Genomic DNA, 21,950 nt, shown 5'->3' on the forward strand with positions numbered 1-21,950 from the left:
ATTAGAGGCTTCCAGAAAATCCTCACTATCGTTCCCATGGCATGCATAAATCGCACATTAAATTTGAACCCCCCAAAAAAACATCCTCAGAACTGACGCCTGTCCAACACGCTGCATGCATATGCAGTCTGCACTTCTCAAAAGGTCACATTCAGGCTCTGAGGAACGCGGCATCTCAAATTATCCCGCAACTCTCCAAGTATGAAAATGCCATCATTTTGATTTTGAGCACAGAGCGACGCTTCTGTGGCACGGTGCGATGCTTTGCATCCATTAGAATGTCCCCGTAGCGACCGTGATTCCGAGCCGGGTCTTTGTGTTTGGCACGCATGGAGGGGGAGAGAAGGTTGAAAGGTGTGGAACGCAAACATGCAGAAACGGAGCCGTGAAACCAGGGGGGGGATATTCAACTGCACACATGATTGTGTGCCTGTCAAGAGGATGCACTGTTTTTATCAAATACCACTGTGGCTGAAAGGATAGTGAAAGGGGGTCAGGGTACAAACATGCATCTTTTCAGTGTAAGAAAAGACATTGAATATTCTGAGTCAGTCTGTCTGTGTGCTGCATATAAGTGTGTGTGTGTAAATTTGGAATTAGGAATGTGAGCATTAGTATTAGCGTGTGTGTGTGTGTGTATGAGAGAGAGAGAGAGAGAGAGAGAGAGAGAGAGAGAGAGAGAGAGAGAGAGAGAGAGAGGGGTATGGCAGAAGAGCAAATGGGGTGTGATGCTCATGGGGCTGGCCCAAGACTGCAGCGCTCCAGGTGAGCTGAGGTGCTTCAGATGTACTTTAGTCTGTTGCCAACTTCGCCAACTCTACCCTCCCTCACAGCCTGCAGCAGATCTGACCTCACTGCCGTCTCTGCTTGCTGCCAACTCCACCACGTCACTCATGTCCTAAACACATGAACACAGAGCCGAACAAAAGGACTGCACATAGATATGCTTGTGCCTATAACCACATAATCTAGAGTAATACACACACAACACACACAAATATGAGTAGTAACCTTGTTTAATTATAGTTAAAATGTAGAGGCATTTTCTATTGCACTGCCATTGACACTAAACCAATTAACTAGTAAAAGTCGCATTACAGCAACGGTCTACGGCATCGGCCATCTGTAACATGCTGTAATGCAGTAAAGCCATATGCTCAATTCAACTCTTTATTTCCAATGGACTGAAGTACCGTCTGGATATGATGCTCACATAACGTTTGAGCCGGGGGAGGCGCCAGGAGAGTGATGCTGAGTGCAGTGAGGTAAGGAGAGGGGAGAGCACCGGGCCTGATGGGGCCCAACAGAGCAGGTACAGGGAGACGAGCACAGAGCACAGAGCAGGCTGAGGGAGACGAGCACAGAGCAGGCACAGGGAGACGAGCACAGAGAAGGCACAGGGAGAAGAGCACAGAGCAGGCACAGGGAGACCAGCACAGAGCAGGCAAAGGGAGACGAGCACAGAGAAGGCATAGGGAGAAGAGCACAGAGCAGGCACAGGGAGACCAGCACAGAGCAGGCAAAGGGAGACCAGCACAGAGCAGGCAAAGGGAGACGAGCACAGAGAAGGCACAGGGAGAAGAGCACAGAGCAGGCACAGGGAGACCAGCACAGAGCAGGCAAAGGGAGACGAGCACAGAGCCTCCTCCCTGTGGAGTTAAGTCAGAGTGACGACATGTCAGTTTCAAAGCAAGGACACTGTCAATAACAGTGAGCAAAAAAATAACTCTTTTGAATCGTGATGGAATGTTTCTGACAAATGATATGTTGCCAACATTCGCCCTACTGGACCAAAAAGCAGGAATGCTTAATCTCACTGGCAATACATGAGACACGACCTAGCACAAAACCAGCACCACAGTCTAATTCCAATTCAGCTCAGCCTGGATGTTCATAACAACATTACCATCTGACTCATATATTTTTAAGTTTTTGAAGAGCGACACGAAAATGAAACAAAAAGCTGCAAAAATTGAACAGCACAGCGGTACAGTAATTATCATGTGCAGGCAGTGAGGGGATTTCAGTCACAAAGCCAGAGAAAGCCGGTGACTGAGGCAGACTGTGGATTCCTCGCGTGCCCCTTGGCAGGGCTCCCCACACTTTGCCCGTCTTTAGCCGTGGAGATACCAGACCTCCTGGGTGGATTACTCCTCAGTGCCGCGCCAACCGCGATAGAGTCCACTGATCATCCCGACTGAAGCTTTCCACAGAACAATCCCTGCCCCCAGACCGCGTGCCACCGCGCTCAGAGAAAGCGATGCGGTCTCGTTTCTTTTGACTTGTTTTAAAAATGGACTTGAGAAGTTTCATCTGTCCGGGCTTCGACTCCCTGCTTTGGAAATAATTAGCAGGGCTGGGATTTGAGCACCGCATTGGAGGAATAAAGAGAGGACAAAAAAGTACCACTTACACTCTCTAACACAGAGACACACACACACACACACACAACCTTGCTGGTCGTGGTCACTGCTGCGTTGAAGGCAAATATCCCCCCGATGAAATGCTGGGAGGTGGGATGAGTGTGTTTTGAAGCCGTCTTTCCAGTCGCAGCATCATGTATTTATCAGAGTCGAGCACAACATGTTTAATGCGTTTGGTCTGCGGCCGTGCGTGATAATTTTAATTAAAGTCCCCCTACTTGCAAATGAAGCCGGGGCCCTTTCTTGCATTTTCTGCTCCCCTTCTGACAGCCTTCCCGCTGCGTGGTGATTTCACTGTCATTTGGGTGCCGTTAACTCTTTAACACTTCACACGGACTCGCGCAGTTGGCTGCCGAGTCCTTGAGAACGCCAGACCGCGAGGCTCTGGTGGGACGTCGCAGATTGTGGCCGCCGTCACGGCGACTAGCGCGGCCAGGAGGCTCAGCCCAACTAAGCGGCAGGCGTGAGCGGAAGCTGGGAGTCGTTATCTGTGAGCCAAAAAGTGTTCGCTACTACCCCTCCCCCCTCCACACACTCAGAGACACACTACTTTCCAAAACAACAATAAATCTAAAATGGTAGCAAGAGGATCTACAGGGTTATCTGTGCAGTCCTTCACTTTGATAATTGCACTTCAGCAAGCTTCTTTTCTTTTTCTTTTTCTTTTCCTCATGCCGGGGTAGGAGGCTCATACATCTGTGAGCGGGCCGATCTCAGAGGGCACACAGGCAATGTGTTATCATTAAGGACGGAGGGAGGGAGCGTGCCACCGGGCACTGGACCCCATCGCCATCCTCACCCCCTCCTTCCCCCCCCCCAAACCCTTCCTCCTCCTATGCCAGCTCGGCTGCGTGTTCTCCGAAGCTGCTCCACCAGCTGTCTGTAACTACATTCAGATGGATGACAACCACCTGCTGTTGAGGGAAATTAGAATGCTCATCTGCCTTCTTCCCTACCTTGCTCTTTCTGCCCGCCTTTTAATTATTTACTCTTTCATTGTGGGATTGTCTTGACGGGGGGGGAAAAAAAGAGGGGGGGGGGGGGAGGGGGGACTCAGGCTGATCCACTCCTTGAATCATGGCATGTAAATGTGCAATCTGTCTTGGTGCTCACCACGGAGAGACGTGAGCTCCAGGAGCAGGGAAAGGAAACAAGAACACTTGCACAGGAGGATTTTGAAACATCGCCTCACAGAAACGATTAAATCCTCTTTTGTCTCAAACAAATTAGCAGCAGGCCATAGTGAGGGGTTGTGTATATTGGATCTTGCTCTGCATTCACGCAAACTGAATCAAAACAGAAAGATCTATTATACATTCACTGGCTCACCGCAGCACCTGGTCCATCCATGTTAAGCTTCCTGAGAAAGCACTTCATTTTTTTTCTAATTAGGTTTCTCACGATGACAAATGGAGATGTATATTCTTCGATAAAGCGAGGGGGGCAAAGGCACAGAAGCGCTCTCTTAATGGACGGAAATCCTCAAAAGAAGATGACGTTAATTGGTCCGATTTTCTTGTCGAAAGCGCACAAGGGGGACAAATCATTTGACGAATGCTGTTTGTATTAATGGACTGTGAATGGCTTTTCATATGGTGAGGCAAGTCTGAGGAGAATATACCTGGGCCCGGAGCCAGCAGCGGCCTCGCAGACTGCTCTATTCCTGGCTGCAGCGCAGCGCTCATAGCCTGAGGACGTCCCATTTCCTTTTAACTCTGTCATATTTCTTTCATTATAAATCTGTATCTGACACACTCAGGGAGGACAGTGGGAGGACATGCATAAACAATGGCAGGTGTTATTTCAAACGCTAAGCTTTCTTTCTTTTCTTAAAGCGCCCATTCATTATTTATGAATCACATTCCCTACATTTCCCTGCTTGCTCATGTTATTAGCATCACTGATGGCCCTTCTTTTTAGGCAAACGGCAAACAGCCAGTGGGTGCATTTACTGGTGCAATTACTGGACGACTGGATGGCTTCTCCCAACCATAAAATCAAATGTGGTCACCTCAAAAAAGAAAAAAACCCAGACCTTTTAAAAATCTGCATCAGTGAAAATGGGGTCCGAGACTAAGAAGGATAAGACTCTATTTCTCGGAGAGCACTCCCTTCCCCCTGCAACTCACTGTATAATTGATCCTAAACACCTCAATGGTGCCCAACATGCGTTTGACCTTGCCCTTCCACAACAGCTGGCTGCAGGCCTCGTTTCTGCGGAGAAGAAGAAGCCTCTGCCCCCCATTGTGTATGCTGCACCTTCCTGTGCATGTTGATGGCAGACAGGGTATCAGCGCTGTTCACCCACCAAGCGGGCCTCCTGCGGCGGCATGGCTGGAAAGTTCATTAAAAGGCAGGTAGCGCCGTGGCATTTCAGTTAATTAGTGTGCGAGCCCGGCGAGTCCTTCACCATTTCCTTGTGCACTTGACTTCGCAAGGAAGGGGGAAAACACTTGGCGGTAAAACATTTGTCGGCAAAGAACTGACACACACACACACACACACACACACACACACACACACACACACACACACACACACACACACACACCTGCAGACACACCTGCAGAGAAGTAGCATACACAATGTCATAGATTCTCTCCATGTATTGGGTTCTATTGAGGGGTGTGGGGAGTAGGGTCACGTGTCCAATCAGTTGGGCCCAGACAAGTCAGGTTTATACATACAGCACATTTGAATCTAGCAAAATCATCAACTTCATGACATGTAATCTTTCTGCCACGGCAAAAAGAAGTTGCACTCAATTAAAACTACACCACCTCCACATGCCAGGCTGAACATGTGTCAGTATATATTCCAACACCTAATTATTAGGCATGTTAGGTGATGTCCCCCCTCCCATGCACGCCCTCATCTGGGTAGCTCCAAACACTGCTCCCCTGGGACGGCCCTATCTGAGTTGGGCTCAGTCAGGCTTGGGTACCGTCATTCTCCACTGTGCAAGCACAGTCATTGTATATGATGTTCAATACCTTGGAGGGTTCATTAGAACACTGCATCTTAACAACAGGCAAAACAAGCCTTACGTTCAAATGGGAGAAAGATTCAAAGAGTGGGGAGAGAGAGAGAGAGAGAGAGAGAGAGAGAGAGAGAGAGAGAGAGAGAGAGAGAGAGAGAGAAAAGGAGAAAAGCAGTGGAGTGAGAAAGAGAAAGGAAGAGAAAAAGGCAAGGCCATTTACGGACAGCTCTCAAAATGTTTTGAGTGGGCTGTTGTTAGCCCAGTGGGGAACTGTTTTTAACTCTTCTTTTGGTGGATGTGCAATTTGATGAGAGTGTGTGTGTGTGTGTGTGTGTGTGTGTGTGTGTGTGTGAATTAATGGCATGCTTTCACTGCAGTTTGATTATGGTGCAGGTGTAGAGATACAGTAGCCCTGTGATAAATGTACAATCCAATTTTAGAGGAGCTTAAGAGAAAACATTGAATCATCATTTTTCTCTTTCTTTGCCTACGACATGTTCCATGAATCCAGTTCATGTTGAACATTCAAAGGACCTATAGAGGTATAGAATTGTGCACTTCTATTGTCTGTAGAAACTACATGAAATTAAATTATTTCAAAAACTCAAGGTGTCACTCAAGGCTGATTTGTGTTTCCACCATTACATTAGAACCAGCATTTAGTCTGGTAAGACACTCTCACTCAAGATCTCTCTCTTTCTTCTTTAATTTATTCTTTTTTTTTTGTATCTCTCTCTCTCTCTCTGTTGACACAGAGGTCTCTCGCTAGCTTTGGCAGGATATTGGTCACCTGCTGTCTGCCCGTGCACTAACTGCAGCAAGGAAAGGACATTTCAAATGCTGGCAGGCACCGACGCGGGGAAGGCTTATTTCCGAGTGAGATCTCCAGAAGATGATTCTTCCATCTTTTAGATCACAACTGGCCCCCGAGTGACTATTTTTTTCCCCTTTTTCCCTAAGACTCCAAAACCATCTCCACAGGTAAACATGTGGTGCTCGAGGATAGGAAATGCCAAGGTTGTCTCTCTCTGCACAGAATGGAAAATAACAAAATGGTGGCTTTTAAATCCTAATAGAGTTCCAGGCCAATTTAATTGGTGCACTTCATGCCTGCAAAGTGCTCCAGAAGATTGCGATCTTCCGCTCTCCTTCAGGCACAATGTGGCGAGCCAAAGGAATCTGATAGCGGAGGCCTCATTGCGCCAGATGAGTGGAGCCAAAAAGGCTCGGACAGATCCCCCTTTTTTGACAAAAATCTTCAAATATGGACATTTGAAAAAGAAAGAGGGGCAAAAAAAAGGATGATTTCCTCCCACCTCAGCCTGGCCCTCCCCAACCCCACCTCCATCTCTTCCCCCACTCAATCCTCGCCTTGGGATCTTCCTGAGATTGGCCCCCCTGGCAGAGGGCCCTGAAAAGTCTTCTTCAATCACTTTCAATCATCTTAAGACCTCTCGTTCTTCCAACACCACTCCAAAACAAACAAATGAAAAGAAAAAGACAAAAACACACCAACCGTCTAATAACTCATTTCCAAGGCAATCAAGCCAATCAGGGCTCACCGCAGGGGGAACTCTTTTGAGGGGGTTAGCCAGGTTAAACCTTCACAGGAAACACATCACCAGCGGATGGCAGTGATATTTTCTTTTGATGAACCCATGCTCAAAACATAACTAAAAGCTCACCTAGATGATGCCTTGACCTTGGCCTTGACCCCCAGTCAATACAAAGAATGATGGGCCAGCCTCAATATCACCTTCCCAAAAACCCAACGCCACTATGAGCAGCCTTCCAACATATCATAATCCCCCTCCAGCCTCTGAGCCACTCTGTGCTACCAGACCACATTCTGAAACCCAAATCATTTCCTGTGCTCAATGGCCAGTTGAGCGCTGGTCACATCCACATCTGAGGCAAGCACACAATGGGCCGGACCTCAAAGGCCTCTGCCCAACTCTTTACTCTGGCAGCGAAAGCAACCGTGTGAGGTGTCAGTGCTACGCCGACGACAAAGAGAGCACCGACCGAGCGGCAGCGGCAGCGGCAGCCCCGGCACGACTCAGGCAGCGCGGCCTGCTCCCGCTCAGTAAATCATCTTAGCACCCAGGGGACTTCCAAGGGAAAAGCAATTAGCAAGGATAGTGATTAGGAGTTTAGATTAACTTTCAGGAATGCAGTTGGGGGGTTATTTAATCGAACGGTGAGGGAAACCTGTCCACAGCGTTGGAAAGAACACGCTGGGTAACTGTTATTGCTCTTTTACAAGGCCGCTCTCTCCTCTTTCAGGGACTGATAAAGCGATCCAGAAATGATCAAGGGACTTGGGAAATTCATGCTGATACACTTGACTCAGTTTTATAGGCAGCTGAAAGTTATCTGTTAGTGTAACAAATGGTGGTGGTTTACGAGTGCTGCCCCTGGTTGCATGACCAGACCTCCCAAAGTGTTTCATTCAGGTCTCTAGCAGCAGAGAGGGGAAACGGAGACAAGAACACTGGGCTGAATTAAAATGGAAAACATTGCCAAGAAGCCCTATAACTTCCTATCCTCGAGTGGGTGTTTTAAAAATCATCCCCCTTGACTGGTGGAAACATTGCCAATACACAGAGCAAACAAAGGTTAGAGAGAATATTAAATCATTTGTCTTTTTTCCCTCTTGCTTTTCTTTCCCTCTGTTTTTTTCCTCTAGCTTAGCTTTTTTTTCCAAGGCCTATAACCACAAGTGATTTTCACTGAGTTTAAAGGCAGCAGTGCTTTACTGTGAGCGGAATGAAATCTTTCGGGGCACGCTCAGGCTTTTCTTCAAAGGCTAACCCATGTTTTAGAAAAATCATTTACAAGCTGACTGTAGCTGTTAGCCATTGCCTCAACGGGGTAATATGCACATTTGCAAGTCTTTGGGTGTTCTAAAGAAGACAAATGAAAAACGTTTACCTTTAATTGAAATATTAGTAGAAATTCAACACACAGCCGATTGAAAATAAACGAAAGGTGATTTTGAGGTTGGTCCGAATGGGCAATAATGTCGGCAGGGCCTACAGAATAGGATCCCAACCAAAAACAAGCAAAGAATTTGTTTTGATGCTAACCCAAGTAAGGGGGGGTCCCACACAGAGCACACATTACCAACTTCACAGCAGGAGATGGATGGTTCAGTTCCTAGAGAAGAACCCAAATTAAATGTGCTTATATTGATATTGGCAGCAGAGCTGGGAACACCTTTCTCTGACAGGCAGGCTCTTTCCAAAGGTTCTTAATTGGTGAATCCATCACCTAACAATCAAATATCAAGTAGACTTTGTATTTCAGCCTCCAAATACCCCTTTTTGTTCTTTATCTCTCTAAATTCCTCTTTATCTCTCTGCCCTCATTGCTAAGAGCCCTTTGTTCTAACACAGACCACAGATTGTGCAAAGGGGTTTTCTATAGTATGTAGCCCCTCTCTCCCTCAACATCCATTTCTGATTGATGCTAAAAACAAACACTCTTCTTGTGATGAAAACAAAAAGATCAAATGGCTCCTGTGAATATGAAAATGACAGTGAGTGTCCTGCTCGTATTCCTAGTACTGTAAACCACAACCACGGCAGGCGCCAAGGGATCCACCCAAAAAAAACCCTGACTGATTATGAAACAGGTCAGGCCACGCTTATGACACTCAAGTGCATCTGGCCTGAACGCCAAAAGTCTATTTTTAGGTGCCTCAAAACATTTGCTTCTGAAGCCCGCAGTCGAATGAAAGTTTTCACATTCAAAGAAAGGCTGAGAAAAAAAAATAGAAAACCTGTTTGAATGAGCTATTCAAAGCTTTTGGTTAGTGGTCACTGATGAGAGGACCCTAGAGAGGACCTCCAGCACTAGCCAACACACTCCTGCATTGTCTGTTTTAAAGCCAGGGCCTCAAATAAATAGAATGCTTTCAAATGATAGTATTTCACCTAGTATGCTAAATGAACTAGCTGAATCCCTGAGAGCAGTCATTACACACACATACACTTAGCCTCTCTCTCTTTTAATCACCCTCTCCCTCTCTCTCTCTCTCTCTCTTGGTTTCTCTTCCTCTGTTTCTCTTTCTCTGTCTGCCTAGAATATCTACATAGCAAAACAAATGCATGACATTTCATTACAGGAGCATCACAACAAATGTTCCATTTCCAAACTAGTCATTATGCATCCTCCACCCCAAGACTGCTCTACACAAGTATTGGCACAGTAATGATTCACACGAGGTAAAGCTACCCACCTCCCCCAGATAGAGAGATGGAAACAAAACAGTACATTAAAACTGGGAAAAAAAACGTGACTTCTAGCCTATTCCTATTTGTTCAAAAGGGGATAAATGTACTGCTCCACTGTCACTAAGTATAGGGAGGTTTGATCAGTGAGTGACACCACCCACCTCTACCCCCACCACCACCAGGGATAGACTGATGTCTTCTCAGCAGCATCCCAGTCATAGGCTGCTCTTAATGGGCCACAGCGGGTCAGAGGTGCCCTTGAAACAGCCCTGCACTGAATCTACTACTAAACAACATGGGGAGAGGTGGATGGAGGCATAAAGGGTGATTGTGGCCATGCAGCGGAGTGGAAATAGCTCTCAGAGCCCCCCTGGCAGAACCAGAGTTGGGCCGTTTGGGGGCAGAGAAAAAGAAGGGAGGAGGGGGTGGAGGACCAAGAGCGGAAAGGGGGAAAGAAAGAGAAAGGGGTTGTGGGGGTTGAACCAGAGCTCAGTGACGAAGCAAGTAGGAGTTTCAGCTTAGCAAAAGAAGTGCACTTTGTTTTGAGACACGCTCAAAGCCGATTACAATAAACCTATGACTAAGCATTAAGCTATCCCAACTAATTAGGGCGCTCACAATGTTAGCAGTGCAAATGGGGGCAGGCTTGTGTGTGTGTAAATGTGTGTACTTAACAGCCACTTAAGTGTACCATATGCATTTGTGTTTAATTGGGTAAATGTTTATGTGTTAAATGAATACAATGTATGTGTTGACCACAAACTAGTGCGTTCATTTGTGAGCAGAGTGCAACTTAACTGTACATGCAGTGTGTGTGTGTGTGTGTGTGTGTGTGTGTGTGTATGTGTGAGAGAGAGTGAGATAGAGAGAGAGAGAGAGAAAGAGAGAGTGCGAGAGAGAAAGTTTAGAGATTATTTGAGAGCGGCGGGCAGAGGTTAAGCATGACTTGTCAGTAAATCTCTTCCCTCTGACCCCCCACGACTATGGCATCCAATCACAAGGCCTTTGTTTAGAGATGCAAGCAGATTGGCTAACTGGCACTAGCTGCTGCCACCCTCAGTGCAGCAGCAGCAGAGTCTAATTACTAATGCATGCAAATGATATACAAAGAAACAAGCCTGTCTCTATATTAGCACACACACACACACTCACTCACGCTCACGCGCACGCGCACACGCTCGCACTCGCACTCGCACTCACACACTCACAGATACACAGGCACACACGCACACACACACACACACACACACACACACACACACACACACACACACACACACACACACACAACCCGCTGTAGGGCTGAAGCTCTCTGGGCTGTTTTCATGTTGAGGTTTGCTAAGCACTCCAGTTCCAATTCACCAATTCACCAGTCTGCCATGTGAGCATTGCAACAGCATTAAGACTGATGCTGCCTCGCGTCCCGTTGCAAAGCTGGGCCACTGGAGGGTTTCCTAGGGGGAGTGGGGGTTGTGTTGGGGGGCGGGGAGTTGATGTTCTGCACACGGTGCAGTTTTAGGGAGCCCTGGCAGGGGGTGAGGTAGTATGTGTGTGTGTGTGTGTGTGTGTGTGTGTGTGTGTGTAAGTGAGTGTCTGTGTGTGAGGCAGGGTTGAGGGGGGTATATAGGCCACCCGCCCAGCCTGAGGGATAGTGGGAGATGGCTGCGTATGAAGAGACAGATCAGGTGACCCCAGCGCCCCGCACCACCTGTTCCCTCCCACCAGTCGCTGCCCTCTGCCTGCAACTCTGCTGAGAAACACTCTGTTAATTGGCCTCGCCTGGGCATCTGGGAGACACACACACACACACACACACACACACACACACACACAGCCATGTTGTGTACACTCTCAGACACACATGCACACACAGGTGCCCACAACACACATATTCAAACACACACAGACACGGACACACACACACACACGGACACACACACACACACGGACACACACACACACACGGACACACACACACACACACACACACACACACACACACACACACACACACACACACACACACACACACACACACACACACACACACACACACACACACACACACACACACACACACACACACACACATACACACACACACACACAGTTATCATCTCCCTGCCCAGTACCACTAAGAGCCATCACAGTGTGCCCTCACCTCCTGGAGGGCAGGCCTGTCCAAACCCCACTAAGACATTTGACAAATGAACTCCCTCCCACCTCCCACCTCGCCCCATCCCCTCCCCACCCCACCCCACCCGCTCTGCCCTGAAGCAAGTCTTCAGCATCACACCTCACACACCTCCCTCCCTCCCTCCCTCCCTCCCAGCCTACCCTCCCTTCCCCACCCTGGCCTGCCCTGCTCCTGACACCTTCATTTCCTCTGCATGGTACCAGCTCTCCTCCTTTTCCAATCAGGCAGCAGACTCCTTCTTTCCCAAATGCTCCGTGTTTCATTTTGCAAAGGTGATCAATTGACTAATTGTCTTGTGTACTCTACCTGACCTCACCCACACAGAGAAGGGAACGCGAGATACCCATTTATCTCCAACTGCTATGGATTTATGGGTGCACAATAGACATATTTGTGTATTCGCTTCCTAGTGGTAAACAGAGCATGACTACATCACGCAAACCCACCATTTGTCAACAGCCAATCATATTTACGCTATAGGGAGGAAAGACCAAATTAGGAAAGCTACATACATCAACAAACATCTTCCGGGCGTCTCCTTGGAGACGAGAAGAGAGCTGTAGAATATCCCTGTTCAAACACTAGTGTGGAGTGGGCTGTAGAGGGGTTGAGTTACAGTCAGACCAAGAACATACACACACACGTACACATACACAGACACACAAACACACATATGCACACACACACGCATACATGCACACACACACACAGACACACAGACACACAGACACACAGACACACGCACGCATACACACACGTACAACCACACACACACACACAGCAAGGCTGTCAGTGTCATTCTATCAGTCAAACTTATTCTGGGAGCAGAGATGCACACCAACTAGTACACACAGTATCCACTTGATTGTGAGCTTCAATGAGCACCACATTATGAAACAACACAACTTGAACCATACATTTAAAAAAAGAAAAGAAAAAAAAACATTGATTACACAGCAGGTGGTTACTTTATTTTCCAGTCGAGCTTCGGCTGGCACGGCCAGTGGACCCGTTTGATCCTAATTACCAGATCGTGTGGGCCCTGTGTTGTGATAACACACAAAACCAGAGGCCCAAATTCAAAGGCGTTCTATAGACGACCAGAGGCCCGTGGCCAACCAGGGAGAAAGAGAGAGTGGCACGGCACAAAGCCTGGTGCTCAGGAGGACCGCTCGCTGTGGGAGAGAGAGCGCTGCTGGGGAGGAAAAAGCATATGCTGGCAGGAAGAAGGGCTTTTCCCTCCGCCTTCAGGCCCAAATCTCAAAGGGCCCATTTGATGGCCCCTCTTCTAAAGCAAAGTACAACCACTTCCACTGAATCCACACATCTCACCGGGGGGGGGGGAGGAGCACAAAAACAAAGCCGAAGAGGGGGGGGGGGGGGGGGGGGGGATTCTTACCTTGCCAAATTGTTCGAAATACTGCTTCACATCTTCAACTACTGTGTTAGCTGATAATCCTCCGACAAATATTTTCTTTGTTCTTGTGACCATCTGGAAAAGAGAGAGAAAGACAAGACTGATTATGGCATATGAAAGCATTTTTTTGTTCTTAGCAGGGCGGACTTCAAACGGCTCCCTTTAACACCCACACACACACACACACACACACACACACACAGACAGACAGAACAGAAAACGATGATACGGAGGGTTCTCTACCAATCAGAGATATCTTGCAGGGTAAGCACACGGTCCTGTACCACTGAGCAAGACACTTCCAGTGACACCTCCAGGGGTGTCTGGGATATTTTGTTATTGTTTCTAAAAAATGCTTATGTTGAGTATGTCTGTCTGTGTGTGTGTCTGTGTGTGTGTTTTTTGTTTGGGGCAGAATGCAACACCTCACCTGCTGGGTCTCGTAGCAGTTGGCATTAGCTTTCGCCCTGATTCCCACACGCTGGGACCTGACACTTTCCATTTTTCCAGTTTTAAGGTGAGGAAAACACACCTGGGCATGAGACGATATTTCTGCAGAGACCCGAGAATCCCTTACCCAGGGGAATAGAAACTAGGCCAGAGACTTTGCACCCACGGCAACAACATCACAAAAGAAAGTTAAAAGTTAAGCAGCCACCAGGACTGCCAGTGAAGGCTGCATGGTGGCCTCTGTAAATGAGACCAAATCTCCAAAGACAGAATCCTACTGGGCAATTTCTTCATCCGAAACCAAAAGCCTGACATTAACGTCAAAACAACTGCTGTCCAATCCGGAACACTGACCATGCTATCAACAGTCCACAAACACTGACCATGCTATTAACAGTCCACAAACACTGACCATGCTATTAACAGTCCACAAACACTGACCATGCTATTAACAGTCCACAAACACTGACCATAATATCAACAGTCCACAGTAGTCTTCACAGTTGTAGTTAAGGGTAAAAACAATACAATTGCTGCATTAATGAAATAGGGATGATCTAGGATCCATTCATTAGCGACCCCTAAAATGTGAAAACATGTGGAGTCTCAGTGAAGAAGACCTCTTATTTGTGTCCACTAATGCCAGTGTCACAGTGACAGTGACAGTGACAGTGACAGGGCAGGGCAGGGCAGGGCCAGACTGAGAGGGATCGTGACAGCTTCTAATACCCCCTCACAGCTGAGGAGTCACACTTCAGCCCTCAGCCCTCCCTCCAGCAGTGAGCTAGGGATGCACCATATTGGATTTTTTTGAGGTAGTCGATATGGCGATATTTTCAATTCAATATATTCCCATCTTTTTTCTATTTAACTGAAGAGAACACCAAGTTCAACATATTACTCTTATTAGGTTGTCATTCTTGTTGTAGAAACAGACATAAAACACTTTTTTTTTTTTTACCCTAAATGTAGACATACACTCATGATAAATTATTTCAACTTGGACTAGAGGTAAACATATTTTTGAACTATAATTTTCAAATTCAAATGTAATTCTCATCCTACTTGAACAGGTCTCTATGATGCTCCCCTGAGACGGTATCGGCTGGGCACATCGTTAGAATCTTTCATATTTGCCGATAACGAACATCTTACGTTTGAATAGGTCGATATCAAAGTCATGCCGATATAACTGTGTGCACCCCAACCAAAAGCGGCTATTAATTACAGCCATTATATGAATAATTTGCCCTGTTGAGAGATAGATAGCAACGGTGAGACAGGTTTGAGCCTCGGCGCTCGTCTTGTGTCTGGCTCCGTCTCAATCGCTCCCAATCACGCCTGACAGTCCTCACACACCGGGCTCCAGCCATTTGGCCGTGATGGATCGCCGACTTGTCTCTTTCACCCACAATGCTTTCCCAGAAGCAGGCGGTTTGTGGGCCTGATGGTGTAAGAAGTGCACAGGGCAAGTTTTTAGCGCCGTCTTTATGTTCTGTGACAGCAGAGGCCCAGCAGCTGATAGGATTTCTCTCTTTTTTTTTGGGGTGGCTCTGGAACAACGCAATTACTTTGTCCATTTCTCTCAGTGCTGACAGCAAACAGGCAGCCCATTTTCCCTTCTCTCTCTTCACTCTTCTTCTCGCCTCGGCTTTCCTGGGAGATGACTGCAGCTCTGCTTGTCTGCCAGCAGGACAACGATGTGGTCTCTGACTCTAGGGGTATGTGTGTGTGTGTGTGTGTGTGTGTGTGTGTGTGTGTGTGTGTGTGTGTGTGTGTGTGTGTGTGTGTGAGTGTTTGTGTGTGTATGGCACAGGCTAGCTCATTGGCGGCTTGTTGGTCAATCTGACATGGCTATAGGAGCAGGAGTCAGAATGGGGCAGGGTGTGAAGATGTGTGGAGATGTGTGTGTTTGGAAGAGAGGTTGTGACTGTGCGTTTGGAATAGGTCTCGGGGGAAGAGCAGCCGTGCCCAAAAACACTCTGAGTTGTGTCACTGAAGCCAACACAACAAACTCAGGCCAACACGATGCCGTATTGACACTGTCCAACCATTGATTTAGCCAGAATAGCCAACCATCACTTTCAACGGGTTTCAAGTACCACATCTTAAAAGACATAAACTAGCATTACACCGGAACCTCAACTACCTGAATGTGCATTTAAATTATATATATGCATACTATTCTGTAGGCTTGATCACTGGAATTTCCATTCAAACTTGACGTTTGATCGCACACAATCTCTGATGCATAATGCCTTTCCTTCATCCTCTCTCCCACCAGAGGATCGAGCCAGAGAGAGACCGAGACAGAGACAGACAGAGCGGGAGAAAGCGAAGGAGTGCGAGGCAGAGGAGAGTAAGCCTTACGGCAGGCAGCCATCCCAAGATGAATGCTGCCATAATGTCCAATGCATCAGGGAGTGCGCTGAGGGACTCTCTGGGAGCCAGCTGATTGAGAGGTGGAGGTAATAGATGGAGCTGGCCCATCTTGTAATAACATGCTTCAACAGGAGAAGCAGCCTCTGTTCTTATTGCTTGGGGGATTTGCAGATTCAGCATCCGCACTTTAATGCGGCAGTCTCTCATCGTTTGTGCAAATTTGAAAAGCCCTATCTGTCAGGAGGGAGTGCTCCCGTGTGTGTGGAGGTGGGGGGGGCGGGGGGGGGGGGGGGGGGGGGTGATGGGGGGGCAGCCCAGTGTTCTGTGGCAACAGGGTAATAGGTGTTACAAACAAATGAATGGAAAGAAGAGTGTAAGGGGAACTAAGGCAACTGTTAATTCCTTAGTGGGACAGAGTGAGCATGCATCAAGACAGTGACATAGAGAGAGAAGGACGAAGAGTGGTAGTGAATTAATGCAAGATCTTCATGTATGCAAACTACAACCTTTCTCTGAGCAAGGGCAAGAGGTGAGGTGAGGTTCACCGTGGAGAAGTCAGAACAACACGGCATGGAGTGATGGAGGACAAGTGTGTGAAGATGTGCATCTTTGTGAACACGCATTTGTGTGTGAATGTTTCCACATATCTGCATGAGCCCTGTGGTCTTGGGGTTGCTGATCTGGCGCTTTCATCCCTGTCATCTTTCATGGGCTCGGCTTGATCATTCTTGGTGTACGCATGCTTCAAAATAAAAAAAATCCTTTCTCCCCCCCCTCTCCTCCCCTTTTCATCCTCTCTACTGACAGAATGTCACTTGTCAAGCCTGCTGGTGGGAGATACTCCACAGAACTGGGGTGGACGCTCATCTGAATAGTTTGAGCTGCAGGACGGTGATAAAAACAGCAGCCACAATGAGAACTGAAACCGGTGCATTCTGGGGTAGCTTTGTAAGGAGAAAAGAGAAATAAAATGCCAGGGTGCAAGGGAAAACAGTGGTCTGTCATCAAGCAGGTGCTGCATTTTTCCTTGTCTTGGTATCAGCACAATGGGAGCTGTGGGCAATGAACTAACTATGTGCCGACAGCTTTTACGGTTATGGCTTTCGCAATGAAGCTCAAACTGAACTGTACAACAAATCACGAAGCCATGGGTTCAAATCCGAGGGACAAAGAGCAAATGAAACAGCAAGAGTTTCCCTGGATTTCACCCCTTTTTTAGTTGAAGGCAGTTTGATGGCTTCATCTACTTCCCCTTAAACCGCAAAATGCACACACACAAACACACACACACACACACACACACACAGATATATTCCAAGACTCCTGGCGACAGTGAAGAGGCATAAATAACAACATAAACAAACAGAGTACGCACATGAATAAAGACACATGAAAATCATCACAGATGAACCTCGCAAAGCTGCAGTATTTCATAAGATACTAATCCATCTGCTAGCCCTGCCATCATATAATACTCTCTAACACACCAAGAATATTGACTCAGTAGGAGTTTTATTGACTAACAGTAAGCGATCAAGTTTATTCTATGACTAACCACATTTTGGCACCATTAAAACCCACTATAGAAAGGTATGCACTGCATAACATAAAACGCCTCAGTTACTGTTCACACCGAAAGCTCAAATCTGAAAATAGAATAGGACCTTTAATGTATTAATAAGATCGATAAATATCCCAAATATTCATACTAGCAGTTCTCTTCATTCTGTACATTTGCTGCACTGCTTTCGTACAACTAAACTGCATCAATGTATCAACATTATTACTAAAGCAACCAATGGCAGTTGACTAGAAAATGAATTCAGGGCCGGATCTGATGAGATCTATTGCAAAATAATAGTGTGGATAGTTAGTCCTAAAGATCAAATTTTAAAACGAAATCCGAACTGCAGTCTGAATATAGCCGGAGAGCGTGTGAGTCTACTTGTTCAGTGTTAAAAGGAACCGGGCGCTTATTAAGTTCACATTTTATCAGAAGCACAGAAAATAATACAAAATAATAGACGGAGAAATGTCCTGGAGCTTAAATTGAAGGAATGTGATACGAGTGACACTTTTATATTAGATCGCCACTCCTTTGGGCACAACAGATCTAATTAAGATCTTTCATTAGATGTACCATGCCCTGAAACAGGGATGCTTATCAAATGGCAGTACAATTGTAGAGACAGACGCCCAAAAATCAAGTTATATCCAACCATTGGGGCGGGGGGTGGGGTGGGGGGGCTCTCATCCTAACAGCTTGACAGAGACTGGGGTTATTCAGAGTTTAACGGAGAGTGGTGACTTAGACAGCTGTCTGAAAAAACACCTGTTGTCCATCTACATATCCCCCCAGCGTTCAGTTTTCCAACATGATGGCATGGAGGTGGCAAAGAGCCCCGAGTTTATTTTTCATGAACTCAGCTGCGCTGATTAGCAATGTACTCTCCAATAATGGCAGTTGGCTATTGTCAGCTCTTGTCCCACGAGTCCGTCTCATGCCTTGACAAGCCCGCTAATACAATTATTTATTTATTTATTTACTTCTGATGTAGTGATTATTCTTGTTTAGTTTTTTTCTTTTTTCCCCTCGCTTCCTATTTGCTCCCTATTTTCATGGCTGGATGTCTCTGATTAAAGCCAGATATAATGAAGCTCTGCATGTGTGTGTGTTTACAAGTGTGTGTGTGTGTGTGTGTGTGTGTGTGTGTGTGTGTGTGTGTTTACAAGCGTGTGTGTGTGTGTGTGTATGTGCACACTTACACCCCTATTTCCATCAGCTCAATCACACTCCCAGGGCTGATTGTTGTCTCAGTGCTTACAGCTTCCTCCTCCTCCTTCTCCCTGCAAAGGGGCCGGGGTTAACGAACTAACTCCCTTCCCTCCAGCAAGCCTAGGCATGCCAAACCATGCACCACCTCGTCTTTCTCCTTCCTCTTTTTACACAAGGGGGGGTGGGGGGGGGGAGTAAAGTAAGAAATCAACTTTGGCTAAGACCAAGTATGTGTTGGGTACTTGAGTGACAGAATCCAGCGCCACTTGCCACACTTCATTTCCAGGCTTCTAAATATAGCACCCGAGCCTCCAATTTGTACACAATTTGCAGAGTGGGATTTGAATACGAGTGGCTGAGATGCGGCGGGGTGGATGGGGAGCGGCTGCGTCTCTGAGGCGGCCTGCTAACCCTGATTGACAGGCGTGGCAGCGTTTGACTGAGAGGCTCCATGAGCTGATTAGTTACATGTGCTGAGTCTCTGGATACCAGGGGATGAACTGGTGCTGCCAGCATCGCCTCACTCTGGCACAGTGAGTGAGTGTGTGTCTGTGGGCACTGCATGGTTGTGTGAGTATTTGTGTGTGTGTGTGTGTGTGTGTGTCTGTTTGTGTGTTCCTATGAGCATCTGTGTATTTGTTTGTGAGTGTGTGTGTGTGTGTTTGGTGTGTGTGTGTGTGTGTGTGTTCGTATGTATGTATGTATGTGTGTGTGTGTGTGTGTGTGTGTGTGTGTGTGTGTGTGTGTGGGTGTGTGGGTGTGTGGGTGTGTGTGTGTGTGTGTGTGTGTGTGTGGGTGTGTGTGTGTGTTAGTGTGTGTAAAAAGAGGAGAGTTCCAGCACCTTAGCATTTGCATCAATCGCAAGACCGGCCGATAGGTCTCCACTTACAGCGTAAGAGTGTAAAATCTCTGGGCCAAGCCCTGCGTCAGACTGTCAAAGGGCACTCTTAAGCACCTTCTGATCATTTGTCCTCTCAGCTTCAGCAGGAAGTATGCAATGAGCTGGCAACAGAGAGCCAAAGTAACCCCAACAACATCAACTGCTGTGTTTGATTTCAGACCAGCTTGGCAGATTGGAGTGAAAGCTTTGCAGTACTTGGAGGCCCTTTCACACATCAGTGAAGAGGCAAAGCACTCCAACAGTGTCCATGCTAGTAGACATATTTCAAAACACCATTCTGACATTACAGTGAAAAATTAGAGAACATTGGGGACATGCCCCCTCAGTCTCTTCTGAGATCTGGTGCAATCTCAGCTCTAGGGTGTATAAATAGAGGTCGGCCTAATTGATAACCACAATACAATTACACTGAGCAGCTGAGCAGAAGAAAAGATGCTTACCGTAAATACCCAGTGACAAGGCTGGGTCCGGAGCCATCGCTCGCTTAGATTACAAGCCACACGGCTCCACAAGGACAGCCAGATAAAAGCCAGCCGGGAGGAGCCGGGGGGAAGGGGGGGAGGGGGGGCTTTATGCCGAGGCATCCTGAAACAGGTGAATGAGGCGCGGGCTCACACAATGGCACAGGCCCGTTCTCTTTCTAAATCTATCTGTGGAGTGGAGAGGAGCCACCAGTAACCCCTGAGCAGACGCCTGCTTCAGGCACAGGTATGGGGGGATGAGGGGGTGGCATGTGTCTGGAGCCAGCCTAGGCTGCTGTTAACACACTGGGTTTTTTTTGTGTGAGTCCAATGACCTACTCGGGCACTCTGGTTAAAAAGGAGGCGATTTGGTTAAACTCACCGCTGGCGGCCTCCGAGCAGGAAATGCACCCATACGGCGAGCAGAAATGAGAAAGCAAGGAGGAGCGTACGAGAGTGTGTGTGTGTGTGTGTGTGTGTGTTGGGGGGGGGCACGACAAAAGAGGATGAATCAATGCTTTTCTGAAAATCCCTTCAATATGGGCCACTGATCCCCCCCGGTCCCTTGGGGGGATTCTGCCTGAAACCCTCTACCTCATTCACAGTTACCTTTCCATCTCCTCCTGATGACAGACTCTTTGCCTTGCTGCACCCTGGGAGTGAGGCTCTGGTATTCTCCATGTCAGGGTCAAGTGGAAGGGACCTGTGAGGATCTGATGAATAGTATTTTCCCTGTAGGCTCCATATGCTAGCACAGTGCATGGAGACGTAGAAAGCCTTTATCAATGACACGATGTGAGGCCTCAAAATCTCATCTTCACAAATCCAAGAATTTGGGAGAGGTGACAAAAAGGGTCTGATAAAGCTGTCATGGTAACACTTTCAAAGGGAAAAACCCATCACAAAGGCCTCAGAAGCAAACACTGGAAAAACCCAATAGTGTTGTGACTACCACTTACTTATAGCTAAACCTCAACCCAAACCAAGCATGCTACCTTGATAGATGTGAGAGACAGATTTCCACACGCACTACACATGTACATCATCACAAATATAAAGCTATATAAATAAAAAGCAATAATGAGTTCCTACAAAAACATTATAATAGCAAGTACTTGCGCAGCTTAGACAAAAAAATCAGTTTAACAATCTATTAACAATTATGATGAAAGCACATAGGCCCACAGCCCTAACCCGATGTGGTTCAGTAGTTTTCATCCCCATTTACGGTTTAATACCACGGCGCACTCGCTAGCTGCCTCTGACAAACTGAGCCAATAGGCCACATTCTGTCCTTTTTAATCTTAATGATCAGCTGTGCTTCACACTGGAACCCATAGTCAATAGATGATTGTGCGCTTATGAAGATTGATCGGAGCAGGCTGCTAGCTTCTTATGAGGCCCCCGAGATGCTAGCGCCCGTGCCTGTCCTCCCCGTGCCTCTGCTCTCTGAATGCCAATGAAGCCTCACACCCCTGATAAACAGTCCACGAGAACCAAGGAGGAAATATTTTCACATTAAGGGAGCAGGAGGAGAAAAAAAAAGGAAATAGAAATATGGAGAAGCACTCCTCAAAGCCATTCTGAAAAATTAATATGCTAATTAAGCGGCCGCTTCAGGCTAAATCTTGGAAACTTTAGCAAGGGGAGTTATAAGCACTTAACAAATTACTTACACTATTACGCTGGGAGCCGTATACATTTTTAAAAGGGACTGTATTTCCC

General features: G+C 47.1%; 1 protein-coding gene across 8 annotated transcripts in view; it reads right to left on the bottom strand.

Annotated features, from left to right (window-relative positions):
* Positions 1–21,950, bottom strand: part of msi2b (musashi RNA-binding protein 2b) — a 227,191-nt gene that overhangs the window by 162,598 nt on the left and 42,643 nt on the right. For all 8 annotated transcript variants that reach the window (XM_080844891.1, XM_080844889.1, XM_080844890.1 and 5 more), the window contains exon 6: positions 13,238–13,330. In XM_080844891.1, the coding sequence (XP_080701017.1) occupies positions 13,238–13,330 (93 nt within the window). The remainder of the gene's footprint in view (positions 1–13,237; positions 13,331–21,950) is intronic.

The sequence above is a fragment of the Sprattus sprattus genome, assembly GCF_963457725.1.
Source record: "Sprattus sprattus genome assembly, chromosome: 9".
In the NCBI taxonomy this organism is placed as follows: domain Eukaryota; kingdom Metazoa; phylum Chordata; class Actinopteri; order Clupeiformes; family Clupeidae; genus Sprattus; species Sprattus sprattus.